The 27522-nt window shown below is 38.4% G+C and overlaps 1 protein-coding gene across 1 annotated transcript in view; it reads left to right on the top strand.

Annotated features, from left to right (window-relative positions):
• The first annotated feature begins 1665 nt into the window (after positions 1-1665).
• Positions 1666-27522, top strand: part of ATP10B (ATPase phospholipid transporting 10B (putative)) — a 52800-nt gene continuing 26943 nt past the window's right edge. The window contains exons 1-6 of the mRNA XM_065644185.1: positions 1666-1940; positions 3089-3283; positions 15531-15735; positions 19548-19633; positions 22385-22491; positions 26082-26213. Of these exons, the coding sequence (XP_065500257.1) occupies positions 1666-1940; positions 3089-3283; positions 15531-15735; positions 19548-19633; positions 22385-22491; positions 26082-26213 (1000 nt within the window). The remainder of the gene's footprint in view (positions 1941-3088; positions 3284-15530; positions 15736-19547; positions 19634-22384; positions 22492-26081; positions 26214-27522) is intronic.

Below are 27522 nucleotides of genomic sequence, written 5' to 3'. Positions count from 1 at the left end.
ATGTCTACATCACCTTGATCTTTCCCTTTCTGGATATGTAGTGCAGCACTGAAGTGTCAGTAGCCAGATAGAAGAAAACCAGTCACTTCAGTAAATATATGTTGGAAAAATCCATACTTCATGGGTTCTTTCAATGACATCTGTATGAAAACATAAATCAAATAGGTGTGCACATATAAAATATTCTACAATTGCAGAAGAGGGATTTTATGAAGCTCTTTTAGAGTTGGGACAGACACGTTAGATATATTGCCAGAGGAATGCAACATTTTTTATGGATTTCCTGCCATACAGAAGATAACTGGCGTAACATATTGAGGTGCCAGTAAGTTGGAAGATTCTTGTTAGTAGTTGGCTGGATTATATAATAGAAAATTGTCATTTTACAGAAAGACACATCTTCGAGTTCTTTCTTTTTTCTTGCTGGGTCATCTCCTAGCATTGATGGCAAGTTTAGGATCCTTTTTACTCTTACAGATCTGAAATAATAATTATTATGTTTGCTCCTGCTATCTTTTCATTGCCAGCACTGAAATTCATGTGTCAAGAAAGTCTTTAGCTTGCTGCTTTGATTATACATCCTGCTACGTAATTATCTCCCATATAACAGTTGCTTAGTTTTGCATGGTTTATGTTATGAAGTCTTTACATCTCCTGCGACACATTTAATTGCATGGTGGTGCCAGTTGGCTTCTTTCTTCATGGATATGGCACTGTGACCACTGTCTTTTGAGGTCTGAGATGGGTTCACGTCAGGTGTTTTGTTTAGTGGAACCTTGAAGTTGAACAAGTACAATGCCATTTTTTTTTTCTTTTTCACATTTAGTGCCACGTTGTAAGGCAGCTTCCATTCCTCAAGCTCCTGCTGTTGGATTGAGATTTTACTGTGTTCGGATTGAGCATAATAGCATCTACACCTGCGCTGCTGGAGCCTGAGCATCCTGCACACAGGATCGCTATTGCAGTTGCAGCTGTGTGAATAAGTCAGAAGACAAGTGTTCAACGATAACAGGATTAGTATTGGGAGATTTAATTCCTTTATCTCTCCAACCAATAAAACATCCATTGTTTTAGTGCTGGCTGGCATTTTTCATTCAAATCAGATTTCTGTGGAGACTCTGGAAAACTGTTATGTGAGTGTAAATGAGATTAAGCTGATGCTGCAGTTCTTTATTATCTGAGCTATTAAGACTCAACACCTGAACCAGCCTCTTCGTAATTAAGTGTGAATAGAAAAAGTATTGTAAGAAAGTCCAAGACATTTGAAGAAAAATGTCTGAACAGATTTGTTGGCAGCTTATGACTGAGGAAAATTATATAGAATTTGTGATGGAAAAGCTATTGTTCACCTCTGTTAAATTGGCTTTATCTATGTTAGTTTGCTGTTATAACACACAGAAAATACATTCGGGATATTTTTTTTTTCCCCAGAGATAGAAATAGATTTTTTTCCATAGAGAAGATTTTGGTTTATCTTTTATTCTGTGCATTCTTTGTAGAAACTGCTGAGCTTGAAGACTGAATATGTAATGCACTGAACAGAAGTATTTTTTGCTGCATTATAAACCTCTGCTAGCAAGACATGAAGTGAGTTTTCTACCAGAATGGAATTGGTTTTCAGTCCTTGTCATGCATTTGTCTTTCAGCCTGACATCCCCAGTGTGAATGGCTTTGTCTGTGGACTCTGCTTTGTACCGTTGGCAGCGACGCGGAGCTGAACGTCCCTCCCAGACTCTATCAGAATCAACACCGCTGCTGTTTTCTGGCAGAGACAAACCAAAACTCGACTTAAACAAATGGAGGATTGTGTTTCCCAACAATGGGAGACAGCAGAAAGACTGGAAACAAGCTTCTACATTTTATTCTGGAAATAGGATGCAGACCACAAAATATACGTGGTTCACTTTTTTGCCCCACAATCTTTTTGAGCAGCTTCACAGGTAAAAACAAAAAAAACATTCAATGACACACGAGATTTAAGAACTGTCTCTTAAACAGTGATATTTGAGGATGCTGAAGAAGAGCCGCTTTTGCAGTTGCCACATTACTAAAATTTAGGTGATAATTATTTGTAACCAAATGTCACTTGATTCAGACTGAAATGAAAGTTTAAAGCAAGTAAACACTAGCTGTGCTTAAACTGGTGCTGTCGCTAGCTTTCTTGCTTGAATGCTGGGACAGTTTTCTTTGTAAAAATGTCAAGGTTTTATTTGAAAATCCTTGAAAATCTGTTGAATAAACTTTTAATTTTTAAGAACAAGAAAAGATGTTCAATAGATGTGTTAAGACATCTGTGAAATTCTATACATTTCAGGAGCTTATAGATTAATTTTAGTACATTTTTAATGGTACGCAACTGAGTTTCTACTGACTTATAAACAGTACATATGTATATGCATACAGTGTTTTACATCAAAGATAGCAAGCACTAGGTCAGGTTTCTTTCCAAGGGATGGTTTGAAATTATGTCCTCCTTCAGCATAATGAATCATGTCAATAATATGCCCAGGGAAATATCATTGTGATAAAGATAAATGAAAGTTATATATCCATCTCTAGCTTTGAAATTTGCATTCTGTATATTAGATTTACACATTCATAATTTGACCTTCCATGTGTGCAATCCTGCATAGATTCCTGATTGGGTCATTTCCATAATTCTGAACATGTGGGTTTTTACACCCATTCTGGTACATTACTTTGGTTTTTAAGTTTTTGTGGCTTTTTTTTTTTTCTTTTAATTTTGGGTTTGTTTTGTTTGTTGTTATGGCTTTGGTTTGTTTGGGTTTTTTTTCCAAGACTGAGGCAGTGGGGGATCATTAAAGAAGTTTTAGCTCTTAGAGATAAAAGGTATTTGTAATATGTGGAAAAATGGAGGTAGCTATAATACTCTGAAAATGTATCTCACAGGCTCCTCTAAAGAAAAAAATAGCATCTCAGTTAAATGATTCATTCATTTACAGAAAGGAAGAGGAGGGTAGAGGTGTGAGATGAGTAGTGTTCCTTTGACACAAAACAGGGGATGTTCATTAACAAAAGGACACATTCTAATTTCTGACTACTTTTTATTTATTTTATAACTTTTCAGGTTGGGTAATCTTTATTTCTTCTTTTTGGTGGTTCTGAACTGGTTCCCTCAAGTGGAAGTCTTCCACAGAGAGATTACTATGCTGCCTCTGATTGTGGTGCTGCTTACCGGTATGATTAAAGATGCTATTGAAGACTATAGAAAACACCAATTTGATAAGACTATAAACTTCTCTAAAACCAGGGTATATGACAAGTAAGTAAACTAAACTAATTATTTTTCCTTGCATTTTACGTGAAAACTGCTCATCTGATTTTGCGTTAAGTCCCTCACTGACCTTTTGGATTACAGTAAGTTTGACAATCTATTATAAAAGAGTTTTATTCTGCCTTTAAAAATGCCTCATTTATCTCATTTAAGTCATCCTGATATCAGTGAAGTTTTGTTTCATATCATGGCAGTGTGTGCTGACATACAAGTTTTCATTCCAAGTTTCCAAACCAGCTTGCCAACACACACAACATCCTCTCCAGGTAGCAGAAGGGTCTGAAGGAAAAATGAAATGTATCCAAGTCTGGAAAGGATTACTGATGCTGTTTAACATATTGGAGCAATGTCTTTGAGAAGTTTTATACTATAACCATTTATACAAAAATTAATATACAAAAATTCAAGGTGAAGAATAACCAGGAACCAGTAGGACTTCCAGTAAACACAGGTGATGAATACAGCATGGTTTCACTTTGGAGATGGCACAACACCCTCAATAAGCTGGGATGTTTGCTCAGTACTGACTCAGAAGGAAGAAATATTTTCATGTGCAATTCTTATTGCAACATTTCTATTTCATCAGAGTTTCTTGTCCAAGTACTAACTTGTCTTCAGACTATGTAGCTTGTCACTACAGAATGCAGTAGACAGGAGTTTTCATTTAAAAGAAGTTTAAGTGTTGGGGTCTCTTCCCTTTTTCACCTCTTCTTAAGCCCAGGCCATAGAGAAAAAATTACTATGGTTTGTACATATCTCATTAGCTCTCCTGGAAATTAGACCACATCTGTACTATGTACGTATGTGTCAGAGGCACAAGGACCAATGAGGAAGAAGAAATGAGAGGCTGGAAATGGGTTACTGAGTGAGAGAGGGATGCTTTGGGTGTCCAGACACAGGAGGTCTATCAGAGGAGAAGGATCAGGCTGAGGGGCAATCTCAGTAAACTGTCCTCAATTGCCTGTGTCTACGTATCATTCTCACAACTACCGAATCACAGGTTTGCTTGGTTTGAGGGGATGGGCATTGTTCATTTTATAATCCATGTTATGGTCACGAAAACAAATAGTAGATAGAGGAAGTAAAAGAGAAATACTGTCTACACTGAGGCTTAGAGTAATTTGCCACTGACTTCTGGGACGCGAGCTCTGCCTTTTACCTTTGAACTTCCTGGCAAGTCCCAGGCTTATAAAGTGACTCTGAAACTCATGGAGTGAACTGTGAGAACTGTGTGTACGTTCTCAGCTCCGTCCCTGTTCTGTGTTGAAACTGAGACGCTTCGTGTGAGCAGACAGTCGATGCCAGGGAAATGCTCTGCACTGGGCCTCCGGGCATACGCCAACAGGAATAACAAAACATTCAGGATGCTTCTGTCACTTCTGAGGCGCGGGCGCTGGGATCGGTGCGGCTGAGTCAGGATCAGACCTGGCCCTGGGCAGGTGGAGCCGGGAGTCGAACGAGAGGCAGCCCTGGACCTTGGACATCTTCACTCGTCTCTCCACCGCTTGGGAGCTTAAATGGTTTATTGAACTCTTCTAACTTTGTTGGTATTCAACTTGAGACTACTTCTCGAGAGGAAAGCAAGATGTCAAGGAAAAGTATTGCAAACTGCTTCTCTAGGTTAATATGGAAAAAACATTTTTTCAAGGAAACATGCTGCCCATGTGGTGCTCCAGACACTGAAATCCAAAATGAAGAGCTGGAGAAGAGAGGAAAAGTAAAGAAAAGAAAGAAGAAAAATGAAAATAGACGAGTGATCGTCTCTAATTTGCCCTTTGGAAGTACGAAGTGGAAGGAAAATCCTAACAGATACTATGACTCCAATAAAATTAAGACCACAAAATATACCATCTTGACTTTCCTGCCTAAAAATATCTACGAGCAGTTTCACCGCTTTGCCAATATTTATTTTGTGTTTATTGCATTGTTGAATTTTGTGCCAGTGGTGAATGCTTTCCAACCAGAAGTTTCTGTGATCCCAATTTGTGTTATAATGGCCATTACAGCCATTAAAGATGCTTGGGAGGACTTCTGCCGGTATAAATTAGACAAAGAAATCAATCATATGGGATGCTACATTTACAACAGGTGAGTTTTGTACAGCTTTTTTTTAATTAAAAAAAAAAGGGTGGAAAAAAAGGGTGGCTTGAGGTCTTTTATCAATGGTGAGACTTTGTTTAAAAATAATAATAATAATAATAGTCTTCTGGAAAATCACAGTGATAAAGTAAAAGAGGAAAAAAAGTCATAGTATGCATAATACCTGGTATTTGTTCTGACACGGGGAAAAAAATGTTGGTTTTTTTGGTTTAAACCTTGTGTTCAGACTGGGAAGGATAGTGAGTTTCCTGGTATTGGGGTGGCTATCAGCTTCCTAGACACAGAGTGCACTGAAAACAGGTGCTTAAATAGCTATCGAGCACCTGGATTTCTTAGACATTTTCAAGGAAGCTTAATTCTATCAATGTAAGGTAGCACAGAACAAGATCTGTCATGGGATCTATGTGCCTCCTTAGGTGCCAAGAAACCTCTTAAAAATGCAGCCCTTTGAACTACTTTGAATTTTATACTCCAGACTGTAGACTAGCTTTCAGTTGTATTTCTTTTACTAGGTTGTATGTAAAATGAAACTGTGTAAAAACGCAATTTGAAAATGGGAGATAGTAATACATGCTTCTGTTCAGTCACCTTTAAATGAATTCACTACATGTGTCTGTGCTCACTTCTTCAAAGTGTTTCATGACCTCTTGCTGTTAGGACTTTCAGAAGTTTGAAAAATATGTTTTATTGTATCAAAACTGTTCTGTCTGAAAAGTAGAAAATGAATTCTCCCTGTTAAAATATCACCTCTGAGAGTCAGAAGAGGGAAACTTTCCATCTTCCTGAATGTTGCTTGTCATCCCTCAAATTAATCGACAGTGCTTTTTATAATGTACGCTTTCACAAACAAGATCTTGCAGAACTCTGGCTTTTATCACACAGTGCTGTCATTTCTGTTTGTTTGTCTTGCATGTGTTTGTCAGATTTTTATTTTTACATCCTGCTTTTTAAGCAGGAGAACAATGGATTTGCTTCTTTGGGGACTAAACTTATCTCTGTATATAGATAATAACTTGTCAGGAAAAAAAAATGACACTGCTTTCTTTGCCAACTTGTCTGAAAAAGCAGACATTTTACAAGTTTCTAAATATTGTTCATTTAAGATTCCTTCTCTTTTCCACCATGAAGACTGTCAACAATTGTAGCTCTTTGGGTAAGTGGCAAAATTGCCTCTTCCTATCTTTGAGATTGCAATCTAGTTGGATTTTTTAGTCTTTTCGATGTTATATTAATTCATGAGGCAATGGATCATTTTTTTTAACACGTTAAAACCAGTATGAAAGAGAGTAGGTGGTACAGTAGGTACTAATGAATGGATCTGCATGGGAATATTATTTATTTCCTCTTTACATAAAGCAATCGTGCTAATTTATATCTAAAAGCCTTTTACCATGGGAACATGAGAAGTGAGAAATACAATAAAACTTATTTTGTATAAAAGAAAAATGTCCCTCATGGAATTAGAACATACTTACAGATCCAGATCCACATTCTAGCCATGAGTATTTTCTTATGCAGAATCTTGACACAAGCCTGTTTTAAAATTGGTTATCCCATCCCATTAAAAATACTTTGATCTACGGATAAATCTTGTCTGGAATCTTGTCTTTCACCAAAGCTTTATGGCTCAAAAAGGTGATGTAAGGGAAAGGAAAATAAGGAGAGCTTCAGACTATAGCATTTATCCTACAGCTTATTATATAATGAATAATTTTAATCAGGCTTCTATAAGTGCTTCGGGAAGCTGATATTTCTTGTTCTTCTTGCTAGCTGCAAAGTCATGGAAGATCATGATGTCTTCCAACTTTCTTCCTCATGAATCACCTGCTGTAGGTAATTTTTTAACAGAGGTGAAAGTCTTTTTCAAGACACTGCAAATTTTGTTCTATCTTGTGGCAGCAAAGATTTCTTTTTAATAGAGCAACTTATCTTCTATCCTAAGATAAAAAATTACTTTGATTTTAAGAGTTCATCTTGGAGAGTATATTGTCTTTATGTCAGATTTCAATAACAATCACTCTGGTTCCAGTTCCAGGAGAAACATGAAGGCAGAACAGTCTTTTCCAAATGCCAAATGTTATTCAAAACTTTCTTGAAGACTGGGGGAAATGCAGTAACTTGCCTTCTTTCAGCACAGACCAAGGGGAAATTGAATTTAAATAGTCTGTCCTGTAGTCACATTTCTTCTAATTTTCTTTTCACAGAGATCAGCTGGAATGGGTAATCTAGTCTGCTAGTCAAATGAAGGAAAAGGCACGGGTATTTGAAGAACGTTTAATTGAGAAAACAAGAGACAATTACCAGATACTTAAGTGTCTTGAGGAGATGCAATAACTTAGATCTGGTGTTTGTGGGGATTTTAAGTTCTGAATCAAACTTTTGGAATCATAATAATTGTGTGCAAACTGTTGTACTGTCAGATCGAATTGCGCAACACCAAGAGGGGGAAGCAAAACATTCAATTGCAGATGTTACAGATCCATATTTAGGTGCCTCCTTTCTCCTGGTATTCTTTAAAATATACTTTGTCTGCTTTTCAGTTTTCTGAGAAAAGGGGCTTCCATTACTACAAAAGGTGATTGTCAAAGCATTTTCTATTATATTATGCTTTATTATCCCTCTTTAATTTCATTCAGATTCCTTAAGTCACCTGGTTTCATGCAACCCTAATTAATTATTTTTCATCCACAACATTTAATTATAATCTTCAAATATGAGTGATTTTTATCATGTTCATTTTGCTACACCCAGACACCTTTTAGTCATGATCTGTATATAGATCACTCTTTTCATCTTTCTTGTCAGTCACCCCCTCCAAACCTACTGTGGTTACTTTTCTCCGAAGTCTCTCCAGTTTGTCGTTAACTTATTAACAGCAGGGGCTGGTACTGAGTATCATATACAACCTGTAAGTGAATGTCAACCCAGCAGTTGCTAAAAGCTGTTTTTTAATTTTCTTGAAGTTCTGTAATGTCCAAAGAGCTACTTGGTATGTAATTAGTGTATGGCCTGGATCTAATATAGCCCTAGGATTAAGCCATAACAGTCTTGTAAATACTCCATACCATCCAGAAAGGTTTTTACATCAATTTTGCATTTCTGGAAAATTTAACTTGAAATTATCTCAGTGTCTCAATAGATACTCAGATAAAAATGCAAGGACTGTGCACAGTTCAAGATGGCACAGCAACATGCTTGTTTGAATGCACATACATCAGGTACTAGCAGCTATAAAAACATTAACATTAATTGAGCAACTCACATTGTTTAATTTTAAGCACTTAAACTTGGGTATCTGAGACAGCGACTCAGAGAATCCCAGTTTATATGCTTCAACTCATCCTCTGGAGCTGTCAGAAAACTAAGTAAGTCAACAGGCATCCTAAATGAGATAGCCTGATTACTCTTTCCATAGAAAGTTCCTCTATGATGCTTTCAGGCCCTGTGGTATTCAAGTAGTTCCTACAAGCATCAATCTTCTCTTCCTCTGTACGTCCACTGATGGCTGTGACACGGAAAAGTCAGGCTGGCCTCTGCTATGACTCTTCATCTGCTTAGTGTAAGGCTTTAGAACATTTAAAAACTTCTGCAGTAACACTAACTCTGGGATATCCCTCGAGCAGCAATGCGGAAATAAGGAAAAATAAAAAAAATCTCTGTGGTGCACAAAGTCACAACTTGGCAACAGCTGAAAAACTGGAAATGGCTTAAGATATATTAACTGGTTTGAAAGAGAATATATCAGTTGATTGAAGTCTTATAATTCAGTGTGATAATTTATGACGCATATGTTAGATTCATTGTTTACGAAATCTCTATGACAGCAATGGAGATCTGCTTACCTACAGGTTACTGAATATACATGGTATACTTTATATTCTCTTGAAATTAAGAAAGTGGGGTAGTGAAGACAAAGGCTGCCTTTCTGTTTCAACCTCCGTCATATGCTCTGATCAGCTGGACCTTTGGAAGGGAGGAGAGATTGCAGCTCCCCTGGAAGCTCCTCATGTCTGGGGGAGCAACTGGAGTTGACCAGAGACGTCATGACCGACAGTGGTCCGTGGCATCTGGAAGATGGCAGAGAAGGGTGGGGAGCATGCTTGAAAACAGGAATTGACCTCCTGTCAAATCTCAGAGAGGAAAGAAAAAAGATAACTTTACTCTGGACCCAGGAAACATCATTTGCAGCTTGTTCAACCCAGGGTGAACCTAAAAGTTTGCAGAGTAGAAAGCAGGATGAGAGGAAAATATCATCCTGCCAAGGGTACATTACACAAAAAGAGTTTTTTGTTCCCAATGCTTTCATTTAAAGTCTTGTTCAGCAGCACTGAGTTTTCACTTGTTAAAGAGCTTTTTCTTTCTGCTTTGTTATTTTTGTTTTCTAACAAAACAGCTTTAAAGACTAGGAGCCTTCTGGAGGCTTTGGTGGGTTCATTTTATACGCCAAAAAAAAGAGAGGGTCTCAATCCTGTGGCCTGCTTGAAGTCCTGTCACGTTCTCTCAGGCAAAATTACAATCACTTTTCTTGGGTATAGCAATACCAAGGCTTCTACTCCCCTGTGGTACCTTCTCTCAATGATGCATGAATTTGTTCAGCTGGAGGCTGAAGATCTGAAGATCTCCAGTTCCTGCATGGCTGAAGGTGCCATAAAGCATGAACTTTGCTCAACCGAAACATGAATTATTTCTTATAAAAGTAGTAATATGAATAAGTTACAATGACTGCAGGATTATTATGTGCTACGATATAATTGCAACTCGCTATCCCTCAGGAAAGACCCAATGCCTCTCCGTTGCTTAACATCAAACATGGTTATACTATTCTCTGCGTGGGACTGTCACTGGCAGTGAGCATCCTCTGCTCTTGTCATCCGTATAACTTTTGAATGTATTTTACGTACTGTGGAATTTTTGTACCTAGTTTAATTATGGATACCTGAATTAACAGTGGGTTTACTGAAGGTACAGACAGTGCCTTCTGTTTGTGCAGCCTGAGGCATTCTTCAAACTTCCCCTGAGCTGAGAAAATGGCCTAAACCAATAGTACGCTCAGGTTTCTTATGTCACCATGCAACCATGAGACCAAAATTGCAAAGAAATCATTAAAATGGGAGCTCATCTAATGATAAGCATGCTGATTGTGTGGTGAAGAAATATGTGACGTGCTGAACCGACTAAATGCAAAAGGAAAATGTCAAGTTTTCAACACTCAGCTGGTCCAGGCAGCAGCACTTAAAAGTCAAAGAGCAGCGAGCTAGCAGTTCTCATCATTCAGTGTGTATCGCTACAGTGAGGACCCTTGGTCTCTGTGGAAGAAAACCTGTAAATACATTACTAATGCTACCACCACTTTGTGTATTGCTTTATCAGAGCTTTCTTCAAGATCTATTACCTGCCAAGACATTTAAAGCTGCTTCACAGAAAAAGTGCAGTGCTTTAGCAGACAGCAGCAGAAACTAATGGCTAAAGACAAAGGGCAAATAAATGAGAACCTATGGTTTTGGCTCAAAGACCTGCAGAATCATGACCTCATGGTATTAAGTTCCATCCTAACTTTCTAGATTTTTAAGACACCATTAAAACCTGGAGAAAAGCAAGTTTCTGCTGTGTGACCTCAAGAGATACATGGTCATGTAAGGAGATGACTGTAGCAAAAAAGCTGATCTAGGTTGTGGCTTCCAGAAACTTCATAAGCTAATGAGAGTCCTTAGAAACTAATGCTAATGATTAGCAGTCAGTAAGTGACTGATCTTGGAGTTACCTTTTTGTTCCAGCTGGTGCCAAGCAAAATCATAGCAATTGCATTTTGTTCAAGACAGTATTAAAAAAACCAATAGATTACAGAAGTTGAATATAGGCTTCTTTATCATTGGGAGAATAACTTCCTTGGCAGGATGCTATAGACAGTTTTAGCACATAAAAAGATAGGATCTGTTGCTAGCAGTAAGGAATTTGGAATACCAAAATGGTATAATTAAAGATGTATTTTATTAGACTTTAGAAATATTTCACTGTTATTATCTTTGAAAGATGCTCATTGCTTTCATAAAGCCTGAGAGTTTGGGGCTACAGGTAAAGGCTACAGCTGCTCGTTAATGAGGGCTTGTTACAGGATGGACTGCTGCTAAATGACATCATTCACTGATGCTGCTGGGCTCATGTCCACGTCACAAAAACAACCTTCCCAGCTAGTGTAATAGTAATGTGGCAGAAGCCAGTGTTGAGTTGGCACAGATGATGCGGCACCTTGTCATGCTCAGATAATATCTGTAGCTCAGGAATATTGTCAGCCAAGTTGAGCTGTACCCTGACCTATCGACAGGTTTCAGGATCAGTCCCTTTCCAGTCTAGTGCCTTCCTCACATCTTAAATCTGCTCCTTTGTTGTCAGTTTTTCAAAGTTTTCTGACAGTGGCTCCTAACATTGAGGTCATGGTCATAAGTGGTCTTTGAAAACATTTTGTGAGGTTTTTCCATATAAAACTTGGTGTGATCTTTAACAGGATAAAAATGTGTGGGATTTCTGTTTGCAAAAATAGACCATAAAGGGTAAGTAGCTGTGTGATTCAGGCTGTTGTCTGTGTAGAACTGAGAATTTCAGAACATGAGCATTTTTAATAAAACAGGTGATGCTAGAGGGGGGTCATTTTCAAATATAACCTTCTAGTTAATTTACCTACGATAAAGTATGAATATTTGGGTTTTTCTATTCATGACACTGATATTATTTTATTCGAAGTGTTATAACCTAATGGCAATTTAGGAGGCGAAAGGTAGAGCAAACAATGTCTTCAAGCTGCAAAGAATCCTGAGATGGAGCTTGCAGTAATTCAAGAAAATGACTCACTGAACTAATTAATTGATACAATGCTTCTAGATGACAAAGGTTTCTGAAGATCTTTCTCTGGGACAATCTAGGACACATAAATAAGCTGTGGAGTGCACATAAAAATGACTTTTATTTCATTTCCTCTGGGGAGCAGAACAATAGTTTTTATTTGCTGCCATTCACTATCCGTTTTGACCCAGTTTTTTGTTTGAAATTTATCTTTATTGAACCCAAGAATGTGAAATGAAATTGTTGACACAAAGTCAATAATTTATTCATGTTCCCCCCACAATCTCCAAACACAGCAGAATTTTTTTTACGATCATTCTTCCCAAAAATGACTCCATAAAGTCTATTTACTTCAGGCTTTCCAGTCAGATATGATGAGTCTAATAACAAATTCTGGCAGACTTCACTTCGACTGTTCAAGACCAACTGCCTCGTCTGTAGACCCACTGGTGGGCATTATCACGCTACCTGATATCCCAGGACAGCAAGGGAACACTTTTTAAGTGTGCTTTTGATAAATTGACTGGTAAAGGAGAGAAGGTGCTGAAAAATTGTCATCTTGGATCACATGTACGACATGGCACAGCCCTGCTGCTACGTGCTACAAGAATCAGATTTCCAGCCTTCCGCCTATTGAAAACCACCCCATCTTGTTTATTTTGTTGAATAAACATCTCTGCCCTTTTTATATGTTTCTTGTCAGACCATCACAGATTTACAAAGCTCCTCTGTTTATTTAGCAACTGGAGCTTGAGCTATGAACTTTAATCACTGAACAGAAAATGGGCAGTGCTCCCAGTTACAAGAATTGCTGAAAGGAAACTGCTCCATTTGAAAAATCTTGTTAGGCAACCGGGCCAGTGCTGCTGTGGTGTACACCAGGTTCCTTGTGAAGTGCTTTTCTTCCTTTCATCTGTTGGTAATTCTCTACAAAGTTGTAGAAAACCTTTGTACTGTAGGAAATTGTTAATCTTCCAGCTCCAGCTGAGTAGTTCTTTCAGGGAAAGAAAATGTGTTTCTTTACCAAATTCAGTGCTCCTTGGGAGAGAGGAACAGTCTGTTCAACTGAACACGTTTGGGATTCTAGCAATTCCTGAACTCGAGTCCTTGTGCTGAATAAGACTGTTCCTCTGACCTGAAAGCTGTCCTTTGGCTTTTCTGACTCACCGTCTCCACTTTAATTAGTGAATGGGCAGAACCTGAAGCTTTATGTGTAATGTATGTGTCATAGGGAATTAGTGAAAAAATGTCACAAATCTATGATTTCTGTGGATTATTTTTGCTAACCTGGTTTCTAAAGACTGATGTGGAAGACAGCCAACTGGGCAGAGCCCTTCTACAGCATTTTGTGAGCAGTAAAAAAATCGGAGGGTGTTCCATAAACTTCAGAACTGTGCAAGAGCTGACGTACAGAGAGGTAGGATTGCCCTGCAGAAGTCATGACAAACATATGCAAACTACACATGGCATCCAAATGTCTAGGATAGCAAGGCAAGCCATCTGCTTGTTCTAAACTGCTTCCGTACTCTCATTTTTATGTTTTAAACAAACAAATTAAGAAGTTCTACCTGGAAAGTGTTTGACGTGGGAAGGGTTCACAGTTACGTAGTTGTTTTGCTGTATTAACATTGGTATCTACTTTGCAGAGCAATAAATACTCAATACACCTGCTTAAATATTTTTCAAATAAGAATTGGTCTGGATTTTTTAAGTTTGCAGCAACATCAAATTAATTTGCAACAAACCTCTGTTCTTCAGTGTGCTCTTTTATGTCCATTGTTGAGCAAAACAAAAAAGGACATGAAGTAGAGTCAGACAAAATAAGAAAGAAGAATGAGAAGTTCAGGAATGGAAAAATGATGGAAGAAGGAAAAATCATTGATACAATACCATTATTTTTAAAGTGCTTCACATCTAGCACTAAAGGGATTTAAACAGTTAGGATTTGAGGGTTCATGTTTTGAACAAAAAGTGGATAGCACTGGGAAATGTGCAGAATTTAAATGTGTGCATAACCTTTGTGGGAAGCTGGTATTTCATGTTGCTTTACAGATAAGGATATCTGCCAAGTGAAAGGGTCTGCCTGTCAGCATTGTGCTGGCTCTCCTTTACAGAAGGCTGGGAAAGTAGGTTAGCAAGAAGTAGCCTTTGGCCTGACTGCAGCAGAGCTTGGATGTGTGCTTTGAACTGGAGAAAAATGCTTTATCTACTGTATCACTGCTCCCCTTCCCGTGATACAAACTCTTAATTGAAAGACAGGATTCTTCAGGCAATAGATGAGGATGATTAAAAACTTAAGCAAAAATAAGACCCTGAGTTATCACAAAAAGCCTTTTACTTTCTGTCTGCTAAACTATCATGAGCATTTTCCCTCTTACAGAGCAAAACATAAGATGATTTGATCAATCATATTGAATAAATAATTTCCTCTCAGAGTTAGAGGAATTGGGCCACTGTTGCCCATGCAGTTTTCCCATAAACTAATTTTAAAGCTTATTGTGCAGTTTTAAGTTTGCTTAGGCAATTAAGAGCAGTTTAAGGATCAGTTATTGAAAAGGTAATGTCAAAAAAAGTTTGCTGTTTCCTGAATCATTGAGCACCAGTTTGTTGATGAAATAGTAATTTCTTTTCCTTGAACGCCAAGGTTCTTTTTCCGTTTTGTTTTCTTTAGAAGATCCTTATTTTTTTTAATCTTAACTCTTCAATTATACTTGGGCTCTAGTTGCATTTTTTTGCTTAATATTAAAGGGTCATTCGTCTGCTGTTCTACCTCTTGAAGTTGTTTCTGTGAAGTAAGCTCAAGGTTTGTAATTACCTTCTGCGAGTTACAAACCACAGAGACCTGAAGCAAGTGTAGCTGAGAAAGCAGTTTATTTATTTCAAGATCTATATGTTGTTGGAAAGTATCTGAGAAATAGTCACATAGTCAAAACCAATTATTTAGTGTGTGTATGAAATGCCTAAATTTCTTGAATAAGATAATTTAAAACACCTCTGTTAGTCTGAACAACTTTCTATCTTTTGCTATGGAGGTTATAGGGCTAATGCTAGAATGAAAGAGAACTTTTGTTGTAGTTTTCTTTTATTCCATGTGAAGATTTTATTTGAATGTGATATATGGTGAAGTGATACTATGGAAGTGTCTAAATCATTAATTTCTAGCTGTTGTGCTGTGTCTTTCCAAAAAAAACACAGCAGCATGCCGCCACCCCCCTGTTTTATTTTTCTGAAGCCCCCCTAACCAGGACGCCTGCCTTCCTCTTGTCACTGCTCACCTGTGACATTTTTAATGTAACAGGGAAGAACGTGCTTATGTCGAGAAATGCTGGAAAGATGTCCGTGTCGGGGACTTTGTGCAGCTGCAGTGTAACGAGACCATCCCAGCCGATATCCTGCTGCTGTACTCCTCCGATCAGAATGGGATCTGCCACTTGGAGACGGCCAACCTGGATGGGGAGACCAACCTGAAACAACGACGAGTTGTGCTGGGGTTTTCCAGCCAGGTGAGTCTGCTGAAAACGCATCCCGTGCAGTGCAGGGCTGGTCTGGGCCCATTTCCCCCCCAGCTTTAGCCAAGAAGGCACCAGCCCTGAGGGGCTGGCTGTGCTGATGCAGCTGTGCAAGCGTTTTGCTGTTGGAGCCAACACCCTGTACAGAAAGCAGGAGTTTGTCCTAGAGGATTTCTGTTATTCTGATATTCTGCCGTATCTCAGACAGTAGTTGTTTGCAGTAAACTGCATCAACAGATGCTTAAGCAACAACACACAGTGTCACTATTCGGGACAGCAGCAAGGCTTTCCTGCGTATAAGCCACAGGCTGGCACGGCACACAGCACGTCCCACAGCAAAGCCACTGCTACCGAGTGAATGATTTCTGCTTGGCAATGACAAGAGAGCTCATGGCCCTCTCCTAAAGTGGTCGACAGCTTCCTGATGGATTTTGCATCTCTGTTGCTCGTTTGCTGGGCAGGTAGACACACAGCAGTTCAACTGGAACTGCTCTTAGGCACGCTGAGTTGTAGCAAAATAATGGAATCTTTTATGGCAGTATAATAAGCAATTGAATAGGAACTCAGGGTAAATTAAAATGTGAAAAGTTAAATAAAGCTGGCATGTTTGACATCAGTTTCATTACCAGGAGATTGTCTGAATGCTTAAAATCTTTTTTTTTTTTTTTTTTTTTTTCTCCATAGACCGTGTCATTTCCTTTTTACAGACACTTCACCGGTATATTCTCTTGATTTGTGTTTGATCTCTTGTTGCGTTTGAACCCGCCTGGACGCCTTCATGTGTAACCTGATCTAGGTGTTCCTGGTCTGGCAGGGGGATTGGACTAGATGATCTTTTGAGGTCCCTTCCAATCCCTAACATTCTGTGATTCTGTGATAAACCTGAAGTAAACAAGAAAATATGACTTAAGGAGCGTTGTACTTGTTACATTTTTACATATCTTTTCAAGCAGGGCAGGGCAGTTTTTCAAATAACACAGAACAAGTTTAAGGAGTTGTATGTGAAGAGGAATAATTTGTTTCATTGGAATCACTCCAGCAGACAGGAAATCCGAAAACCTGGCAAGTAATTCTAGGAATTATATCCCTTTATTTAGCCATTAGTAGCAGTGCCATTGGGAAGATCTTTTGGAGTTATTGGTGGGTGGGACACAGCTGCTGGTGAGCAACCAGATTAATTAAATAAAAGCATACCATTTCCATGGCCAGTTGTGGTCAGGCAGGGTACTCCAGTGTTACTTGCTCTTTGTTCAAACAGGAACCACTTTGCAAGCACAATTAAAGGCTTTCTCAGGATGCCATAGTATAAAGCATACCTTTTCCAGTGCTTTCCAGTGATGATTAGTGAGAGGTTTTTTCCTGAAAGACACTGAAGACTTTGAACATGTAGAGATTTAGCAAAAGAGCAATAAACTGGGTGTTTAAATAGAAAAAAAAAATGTTGCATTGGTGTCACATAGTCATAGTTTACGCATTAGGTTTTGTATTTTTGCTTTTAGAGGAACACAGAGTGCTCTATCACACAAAAGGCAAACATTTGCCTCAGTCATTTATAATACAAGGAAGTCTTTCTTTAAATCAGAAAATCCCCACATACTGAATTATGCTTCAGACTGCCTATTCATGGTTATGTTCTTTAGACTTTGAGTTGTTATTTAGATAAACTGTATGCCCGGAAGTGTTGGTGCTTACGGAGGAATGCAGCTCTGATTGTGGCGATGGCCAGTGCTCAGGAGCGGTAGAGCTTAAACAGTCAACTCTATTACCCCGTGATTTTACTGTGTTAAGTGTGAGTTGTACGCGGGCTAAAAAAAACCACCAGTGTACTAAATAGCATGTGTACAGGTTTTAGTGCGCCAAATTCTTCCTTGTTCTTTGAACTCTGTTTGTTCCTGTGATTTATGTGCTGCATAAAACTTACTCAGATTTAACTGTGTCTATAAAGTGTGACTCTTTAAGGAGGGAAGAAATAAGTATGATGCGGCAGTAGCGCTTTCTGTTAGGCTACCCTTAGGAATATTGAATTCACCTATCTGTAAAAGACTGAGAGGAAGGATTGAAGGATTATTTTTTTCCTTTTCCTTTTTCCATTTTCTAACTTGGATTTTCAAATTTAAAATTCTTGTCATAAACAAAAAAAAAACAGGAGAAAAATCATCCTTCTCTACCCCTTTCTAACTAGAAGACTATTAGTTTTCTTCATTAGTAATGAGCCCTCCAGGTTCCTTTTGCATCTTCCTGTTCTCCTGTTGCACAAATATTTCTAGCACGGAAAATATGTACTGGTTTTCCTGTTGAGTTTATTATAGAGTTGAACAAGATTCAGTGGAGATGAACAGTAACTCTGAAGAGATTCTAAAAATTTTCGGCTACATGGGTCAGAAGGTATACAAAATGCCCTTATATTCATCAAGCTTTCCTCTATATGTATTATATATTTTATATTTCTCTACTTGTACTTAGATATTTTCTATGTATTAAAAAAATAACGTATGTATTGTTCAGGAAAAAAAAATAATAGGAGAGAGAAAATAAATGAAAAATTAAAGCACAGTGAAGAAAAAAATTAGACTTGAGGCCTGGCAGTGTAAGGAAGTCGTATTGCAACCTGGCAAAATCTTTGTGACTTCCAATGAAGGATTCCCAGGATCTGCAGTCTCTGAAGGAGTCTAATCTCTGGAACCCTCTCTTGCTGTAGAAAAGGTAGGGAGGCCCAGCAGCAAACTTGATTTCAAGTTTTACTAACGGAAGGAGTTTGGATTAAAGTGAGTTTTAGTTCTTTTAAAGATTTTATGGTACAGTGATAATGATTCTCTTTCACATTTGTCACATCCTATTTTTGTTATGTTTTCTTAATCTAAAATCAAAGTTTTCTGTATTTCTTCAGTTAAGAAAAAAGCGCCACTTATGGCAGTCAAGTACCTCTCATGCTCTCTGCTTTCTGGACTTCTTTGTGCAGTCCGAAACCCAAACTTGTCTCCTTGAACACAGGGGAAATCAAGCAAAGTTGTGTGTCTCAATTCAGGTCCAAGCTCTTTAGGACTGAGCACTTAGATTGAAAAACTCGGTCTTGTTTTACGTCTCCCAGCATTATGGACTTATTCTACAGCTTTCCCTTTTTCTGTTTTGTTTGTTCATTTGGGGGGTTTGGGGGTTGGTGGTTTTTTTTTGTTGGTGGCTTTTTTTAGCTTGGTTTGGTTTGGTTTTGGTTTATTTGTTGTTTGCTTTTGTATGTTTTGGTTTTTTTTCTTTTTGTTTGTTTGTTTGGTTTGTTGTTTGTTTGGGGTTTTTTGCTATCAGTCTTCCTTTTAGTCTTATTTATAGGTGAAACATTTATTCGAATGTGTCAGCTTTTATTTTATGATTATACCATCCTGGCCAGTAATGTAACTCTTCTAACGTATTTCAAAATCCTCATAAATCCTGAAATTCTTCTCATTTGAGCTTGCTTTTGGTTGAAGGCTGGTTTCATTTCATAAATAATTTGAACTATTTGTTACATTCACTTAAAATGAAAACAGATGTTTTCACTAATTGGCATCTGTGATGTCTTGTCCAATACACAGCATTTTCTTTATTTAATTTAACCAGTTGTTAATCCAAGAGAGGAAAATCTCAGTTCTTTACTCAGCCCCTCTGAAGCTTTTCTGCAGGCTGAACGACCTGAACTCCCTCTGCCTCTCCTCACAGAGCAAGTGCTCCAGTCTCCAGCTATGCTGGTGGCTTACACTGAACTGCTCTTAGTGTTTAGCATTTCAAGTACTCATTGGATTTGACACTCATTCTCAGTGTGTTTCCTCTTGCAGAATACTTTATTCGAACCCGAATTTTTCCAAAACACCATCGTCTGTGAAATGCCTAACAATGATCTCAATAAATTCAAAGGGTACATGTAAGTATTTATTATCCATAAATGCATTTTTTTTATCTGAACTTTAATATTTCTCTTGGAGGAACTGGATGGAAGGAACATATTTTGTAGAAATTGACGGATGCCGCTATTATCTATTCCTGGATTCAGAAGTCAATATAAAATGTAGACTGGAATCTGTGTTTTGAGGCAAGGCAGGACCAAGGCTTGACATTGACTTTGTGGTTGTTTAATACGAACTGTTCTCACGAGCTTCAGCTCTTTTCAGAATTCAGATATCAGCTCATTTACATTTGACCTGAGGGTTAGACTAGACTATTTTTTAAATCTAAATCCTTTCTAATGTTTAAAGATATTCAGCTGCATGGCTCTAGTTTCTTCATATTTATGGCTACAGGGAAAACATATCCAGGATCTAACAAACAAATCAGATTTTCTTCTTACAGCTAGAAAATGCTAGCAAGTAAGAAAAACCTTACTGAACCGATGTGTTAGACTGGTATAAAAAAGTGCTTTTTCTATTTTTTTTTTTTTTAGTGTAAACCTATGTATGTGAGGAAAAAGCCATATCCTCTGTTCCCTATGTTCTTTCTTCATTAAACAGTTCTGGCATAGGCATTACAGGGAAATCTATACTAACAAATTCATCAGATTTAAGGCCATACCCTGGTTATAAGGCCAATTTGTATGTCACGGCTCATGTCCTAAAATTCTCTTACCCTCCAACGCAGGGCATCTGTTTCCCAAGATCCTCTTCAGAGTGGTTGTCGGTCTATGCTGATTCCCACATCACACCAGAGAATTGTCCAAAATACCTGCTGCCCAAACCCAAATGCGTGCCTCATGTTACGCAAATAATTTGACTGCATGAGTGTGCCAGCATCCCAATCTATGCCCCAGCTTTGTTAAGTTTGCTAGTAGCTAAAATAGGAGTTACCACCTTTGCAAGAATGCAGTGAGAGTGTTACCTGGAGTAGTTGCAAATGATCTGTTTACTCTGACATAAGTAAACCAGAGGGTTCTTGCCTATTAGCACTGACTGTATTTAGTCTCGTCTTGAGAATTTATGCCCTGTAAGACTGATGCCTCTAATAGCAATGCCATTTCCCCTATGCTGTGATATCTTAAAAGAGAAAAAGAGGTCAAGTTTGTATTGATCACTGGCTGTGGTTGCTGGCTTTGAGGACCATCGGGTATAATCTAAATTGAAGCAATACTTCCAATTAGCCTGCTGTAATATGGCACAAGAGCACTGAGACTGTAGAAATGCAGGTGATATGTCACAAGAAAACACACACAAATACATACCCTTAGGACCCAGGATTTGCTTGAAAATCTTCAAATCTCTATTGAAAGTCAGTAGCAGAAATCTCTTTTCGAAACGCCTATTATCTCACCTGCTTAGTGAAACATGGAATTAGTTGTCTTTCTCTCACCGCTTCAGGGATAGATAAAATAATTTGCAGTGAAAATTATTTACTAACTTTTAGTGGAGTTTCTGTCTTTGATCTGCTGGTTTTTGAGTTATTTTGTAAACACAAATTGCTTGGAACAGGTTACATTTTTCTCCAAGAACCCTTAATAAATTATTGAGGCTCTATTGCATCGCTATGAAACAGTAGCAGTACTCCCTCTGCTAAAAATGATAACAACTCAGTGACATCTATCTGACATGCCTGACCACAGCACATTCTGCTCAAGGGGATGCAAGAAGGTTCCTGTTAAATGAGTTCACCAAGGCTGAATCTTGATTCCTGGTAAAACAGGTTTCTGGCGTTATTTTTTACAATTCTACCAGCTGTAGGTTGTTGGTACCTAAACCTTTTCACTTGTCTGGTTTGATGTCAGGTAGTCATGTGCAGCTGCACACAGACATAGGCCTGTACTTAGACTTGAGGTAGCACCTAACCTTGTCCTCCATTTAAGTGATGCTGCAGTTTACTGGTAAACGCATTGCTAAATATCGAACAGAATGTAGCAAAAAACACATATTCTAGAAAAAAAAATCTTTCTTCTGCTGATATTTGCATAACAAAATTAGATGGAGTGACTGAAGTGAAAAATCACAGCTTTGGCAAAGATCTCAGGAGAGGCCTACCAGATTATATAATAAAAACTGTGAACAAAAGTCGTTTTATGTTTTCGTTTCCAGCGGCAAGTAACAAATTGCCTGCCTGATGGAGCGCTGACCTTATAACTTACTTTGAGTTTTCACCCATCTGTTCTGCTAGCAGAAGGATCTGGTGTGTGACAGGACATCTTCAGCCAGGATGGAAAATCTTCCATCCAGTGTGAGAGTGAGGAAGAAGGAGCCTCAGCCCAGAGACCATTCAGCTGAGGCTCACAAAGATGAGAAGCCCTTCGGTGGCTGACAGAGAGACAGACACTCTTGCAGGGTGCAGATGTATTCATGTGAACCTCTACCAGCAGGCAAACACGGTTCAGCTTTCTGAAAGAATTTCATCTGAATGAAGTCACACAATGAGTCTTGACTTCATTTGTGATATACTGAACCTGCCAGATAAGGTACCAAGTGAAAGCCAAACGTTTCATATTGACATCATGATACATACATAATGCAACTGGTCTTCAGAAGAGATACTCGGACTTCTCCGTAACTTTTTACTGGAGTCTTTATTGAAGTTGAGTGAAATACAAGCAAAACAGGGCCTTCACAGTTCCTCGATTTCAACCTGAAGCAGACCTGCAGACAAAAATTGTGAGCAGGAAAAAAAAAATTTACTCTATTTTATTTTATTTTCTTCCTTCTAGGGAGCAACCAAATCATGAACGGATTGGTTTTAACATTGAAAGCCTCTTGCTTCGTGGATGTACAATCAGAAATACCGAGGCTGCAATAGGAATCGTTATATATGCAGGTATGGTGTACTTTTTAGCTAGGTAAACGTAGAATTTCCCTGTAAATATCCTTAAGTAAGTATGCATAGTCTAATATTGCAACACAATTTGACATTTTGCTTAAAGAACTGGTAGTGCACTAGCAAATTATCTAACTTTTTGACATAAAGGTATTACTCATCCATCTCCAAAGTCAGAGTCCTGCTCTGGGTCTCTGACAACTGACAGTATCCTTGTCTACGTCAAATATCTTGCTATCTTTGCAATATCTTGCAAAAATATCTAGACGAGTAAAAATTGCTAAGGTGAGTTTAACTCTCAGCTCCGCAGTTCTGATTATAATGCTAATTCCATCTGGCATAAAATCTACATGGCTGCCCAAGGGAGGTCTCACTGGGTCCTCAGGGCAGAAACTGATGCAGCTGAAGACCTACCCAGAAAATAAAAAGAAATCATCACAAAGCCAAGCTTTGCCAGTGCCAGCAACTGCAGACGGTGAGACCAGCAGCTGGAGGTCACAGAAGAGGCAGCAGCAGCAGCAGAGGGTTGTGCTGACATAGATGCAGTGTGTCCATACAGCCAAGAATTTCATGCAGTAGAGACATGAACCAAGCAAGACAGTATCAGTGCCCAGATCAGATGCAGCAGTGCCAGGTTCAGCAGTGGGTCAGCTCATCTTTTTCTCAGCATCGTTTACCTTTGGAGTGTTACTACTGCTTTTACTCAGTGGGCATGACTTGTCATTGGCTTCGCCAGTTGTGCCCTCTTCTGCTTCAGATAGAGTGTATGAGCTACCCTCTTTATTTTTAGATTAAATGAAAGTCAATTTAAGGGCAACAGTTAATCCCTTTATTGTTTATTTTTATCTTTCCAGTACAGTTGTGTCACCTGTTTTATGTCTAGTTAGCAGCAAGGGGTTCAAGGCTGAGCCACCTGAGAGAAAACAAGTCACCATCTTTGCAAGAGCCATTTATCTTAGATTAACATCCACAATCCAGATTATTTTACCTGACAACTGGCCATTTTATTTCACTACTGGAGTGCACTCTAAATGACTATAGCTCCCATATGTTTCCAAAGTAACCTTTCCTTTGTGGTCTTTCATTACCTGTCTCTCTGAATGCCACATGTAAGGATGGCACCTACCAGACAGAACAGGACAGCCAGAGCCAAACCAATCACTCATTTTTTGCAAGTAACTACTATGTAAAAATCTCTGCAGGGATAATTCCCTATAGAACTGCAGTAATGTGTCTTCCCTACTCCTGTTAGGATTCCTATTTTTCTTCTCTTTAGTTGAGATTTCCCAGTATGTTCCTTTGACCACCAGCACAGATCCTAATGCAGATCTCTGTTAATGTTGCTTAAGCTGCTAGTAGCAAAGGTTGGAGTTTTAAAGTATTTGATCTGAGTAAGTCTTCAATTCAATTTCCAACTGACATCTTTCTGTTATTGTCAGTATAAAAGTTCACTCATTCTTCTAAAAATAGACTCACTTGAGACAGGACTGGTTTAATGTCTAGGGTTCTTTGACATTGATTATGCTCTGGCTTTTAATCATGATCTGTGACCTTTTCTGAACTATCAAGATCAGTCACATAATAAGATGGCACATTCTCCATTTGTATAGCTCTATTACTCCTCAAACTTACTTTCTAATGGAAGCCTTTGTGAAGAGTAAAGCTATCACTTAATATGATTGTTTAGCCCATGCAGTTCTTGTCTGACCCAAATATGGTTATACTTTCCATGGCTACCCAGATGGTTTGACACATAGCAATAGAGCTAATGCACAAAAGCCTCATTATAGTGCAACAGCCAAGGTAGTTTTCTCATTCTGACAGGAACAGCAGCGAGAATTATATGCTTTTCAAATAATAAAGTGCCAGAATGACATTTTAGATAAGCCCATCAGTACCCACAAATGGAGAGACAAGGTACTAGTGGGGTGGTAGGTGAGGTGCTGGGTTGCACAGCGTATGAAACTGTGAGGATTAGAGAACAAAGTAGTTCATTCTTCTTATTTCTGATATTCTGTTTCTTACAAGGTGGTATCTGTATTAGAGATGCATACTTTTCCTGTTGGCCAGCTGAGTGGAAGGAAATGATAGAGCTGATATTTGGAAAGATCTCTCTTCCCATTTTCTTCCTGAAATAAATCCATCAACATTTCCTTGAGGGTTTTCCAGGAGAGATTAGAGGTTTTTGCCTTGTTTTGTTTTCAACACAAAGCATTCCATTAAGCTTGACGTAAAAGAAAAGTGAGGAACAAGATTCACACAACTGCAGGAGGAACAGACGTGCAGGCAGCACTACCCTCCCATTCTGCACAGTTCGGTGCTTAGAGCATTTGTTCACCAAAGGGAAGACTTGGGTTTTGTTCTCAGTTCTGCCTGTATGGGAGTGAACACACATCTTCTGCTTCACAAGTTGTACCCTTAATACCTGACTGTGTGGAACAAGTGGGTATGTACATATACATGAGTTGGAAAGGAAGGAGCATTGGTAGAATAAGCTGGTCCCACAGACGTAGCTCCAGGTTGTGTAAATAATTACATATTCGTTGCAACAGGAAGCTGAGAGTCCCAGATCTTGGGCGAATGTCCTGAACATAAGGCTGGAGAGTAGTTTTCTCTCTTACTCTCTGCCTCAATTAATAACCTTTTATATAAACCTGGAGTGGATCCAGCAGGCGTGATTGAATCACACTTAACTTTCAGCTTTTTGTTCAAATCACTTCCCTAGAGAAAGCCAAAAGGTAGCTTGGAAAACAGTCCCTCTCGCACACATCATGCACATACAAATAAAAATTAAATACAAGTCTGCTGGGTCTGGGTTTTCAGGGGAAAGGACTATAGTAATAAACATAAAAGATAGCATTTAATATAGCAACAGACGGTATCCAGATATTTCAACTCTGGAGCCATAGTTTAGATACTATTAATAGTGTAGAAAAAGCAATTTCTGCTTGTTAGCTTCTTACAGCACTGCTCTTTTTCCATTACAAGTATACCAGCCCAATTCTAATTCAGAAAATTTTAAGGATTGGGATTTTCTTATTTCTCACCCTCCTGTTTTTCTAGCATTTTACAACCACATACTGAAAAGCTAGATAACATTAGTGTCTTTCACTGCTGGGTCTGGTATGTTGGATTTAAGTTAATACATTAAATGTGTTTAGTGGCTTTTAAATAGCTGCTGAAAAATATTCAAATGTAGGTTTCAGGAATCTATATAGCACCTATTCAAGTTGTTTGTAAAACACAAAAATATTATTGTTCTTTTTCCTCTTATTCTCAAGAGAGATTTGGCTTTTGCAAATTTAGATAAATGTTGTAATCCTACTGAATCTGCTATCTGTGGGAAAGTAAAATGTATATAACAGCTGAAATCTGTAACGTAATGGAGGCCTTTTGCAAACCTCTAGATTTAGTCTTTGATATATTCTGCTATTCGGTCAAATGAGAAGATGGGCAATAAAATTACTGAATGAAACTAGAGTCAAATTAACATTAGTTATGAGCATCCTGCTCTCATCTTGTGACAGAAATAGTTTTAAAAAAGTGTAAAATATTACATAAACATGGTGATATCCATTTGTGTTTTGAAGGTCATGAAACTAAGGCCATGCTAAATAACAACAGTCCTCGTTACAAGCGCAGCAAGATAGAGCATCGGATGAATATGGATATTTTCTTATGTGTGGGACTCCTGTTTGTGATGTGTCTTGTTGGAGCTGTAGGTATGAAGCACTGACAAAAATCTTCTTCTATCTCATTGCTTTTTTTTTTTCTAAATGGTTGTTAAAATTCAGCTTGTAGACATGAGTGAGATCAGATCTAGAGCTGAATGCTCTTGGGGTCTTTAGGCTCTGGTCTTTCCAAAAGGTAAGTTAAAATGGCAAATCTGAGCAATTCAGATAGAAGAAAACTCAGCCATGGTTATAAGTATTTCAGATAAGCCCCATCCCCACTGTGGTAAAATATGTGTAAAGCAAGCAGGGGAAATCCATTGGGTTAACGCACTAGAGGAATCAGTACTTGCCAACTGAGATCTACTTCCTATGTGGATGCTTGTTCAATGTAGCTTTACCTTCATTTCCGTAACATTTTCCTCCAATACTTCCAGGAGTGATGTTATCCAGAACTACTTAATTTACAATCCATGAGCTGCACATAAGTAATTCATCAACTTTACAGTCTCTACAGCTACCTTCCTTCTCGAAAGCCCTTTTAGAGCAGGCTGCAAGATGGCTCGTTTAGGTAGGAATAGCCTGCATTTTTCTGGGGTCCTTACAAGTGAGCACCCTTGAATATAGGAACTGTGGTTAGCTGACTAGAGTTTGCTAGGTCGCTAGTCTCAAAGACATCATCTTTGCTGCATGTAAGCAGCTGCTCACCTTCCAGCTCTGATTGCAATCCGTCCCAGGCAGGTCAGGATTAATAGAATCCCATAATCCTGAGGGAAGGGCCAAATTTTAAGCCCACAGACTTTTGAATGGGTCAGAGCTTTGAAGAGATAACAGAGGCTCCCATAAGCACTTGTGTTCAAAGCCACTTTTTAATCTGTTTTATCTCGGTGATAACTTGCTTAGTGCTACTGCTCTGAATTATTTTTGTATTAATAACAACAAAGTCAAATCATGTGGTTCTGTCAAGTTTTCCTGAACCTGCCCTGGAGGCATGTGGTTTGACTTACCAGCCAGTCATCAGTGTAATACCGTTAGAAGCGAGGTCCATCCAAAAAGATGAACAATTGAACTGACTTAATCACTTTTTCATTTTGCTGCTTCATGTTGCAGTGGGCTTTTTTGGCACAGAAATGGGATTTTAGTTTGACAGCTGAGCTCTGTGTGAGGGAGAGACTTTATTTTCATTGTTCCCTGGCTGCTGTCATGTAGATTCAGAGGCTTCTCTTTGTCTGGTGTGTAAGGGCCCTTGAGTAAAAAAGTCCTTTAATTTAAGATTTAAAGTAGTCTCAGGTGAAAACCAAACAAACAAAAAACCAGCATTTAAAAACCAATTTATCTGCTCAGGTTAAAAAATAAAATA

The sequence above is a fragment of the Caloenas nicobarica genome, chromosome 13 (assembly GCF_036013445.1).
Source record: "Caloenas nicobarica isolate bCalNic1 chromosome 13, bCalNic1.hap1, whole genome shotgun sequence".
Classification (NCBI taxonomy): Eukaryota; Metazoa; Chordata; class Aves; order Columbiformes; family Columbidae; genus Caloenas; species Caloenas nicobarica.
This window is presented reverse-complemented; position numbering and strand designations above follow the sequence as displayed.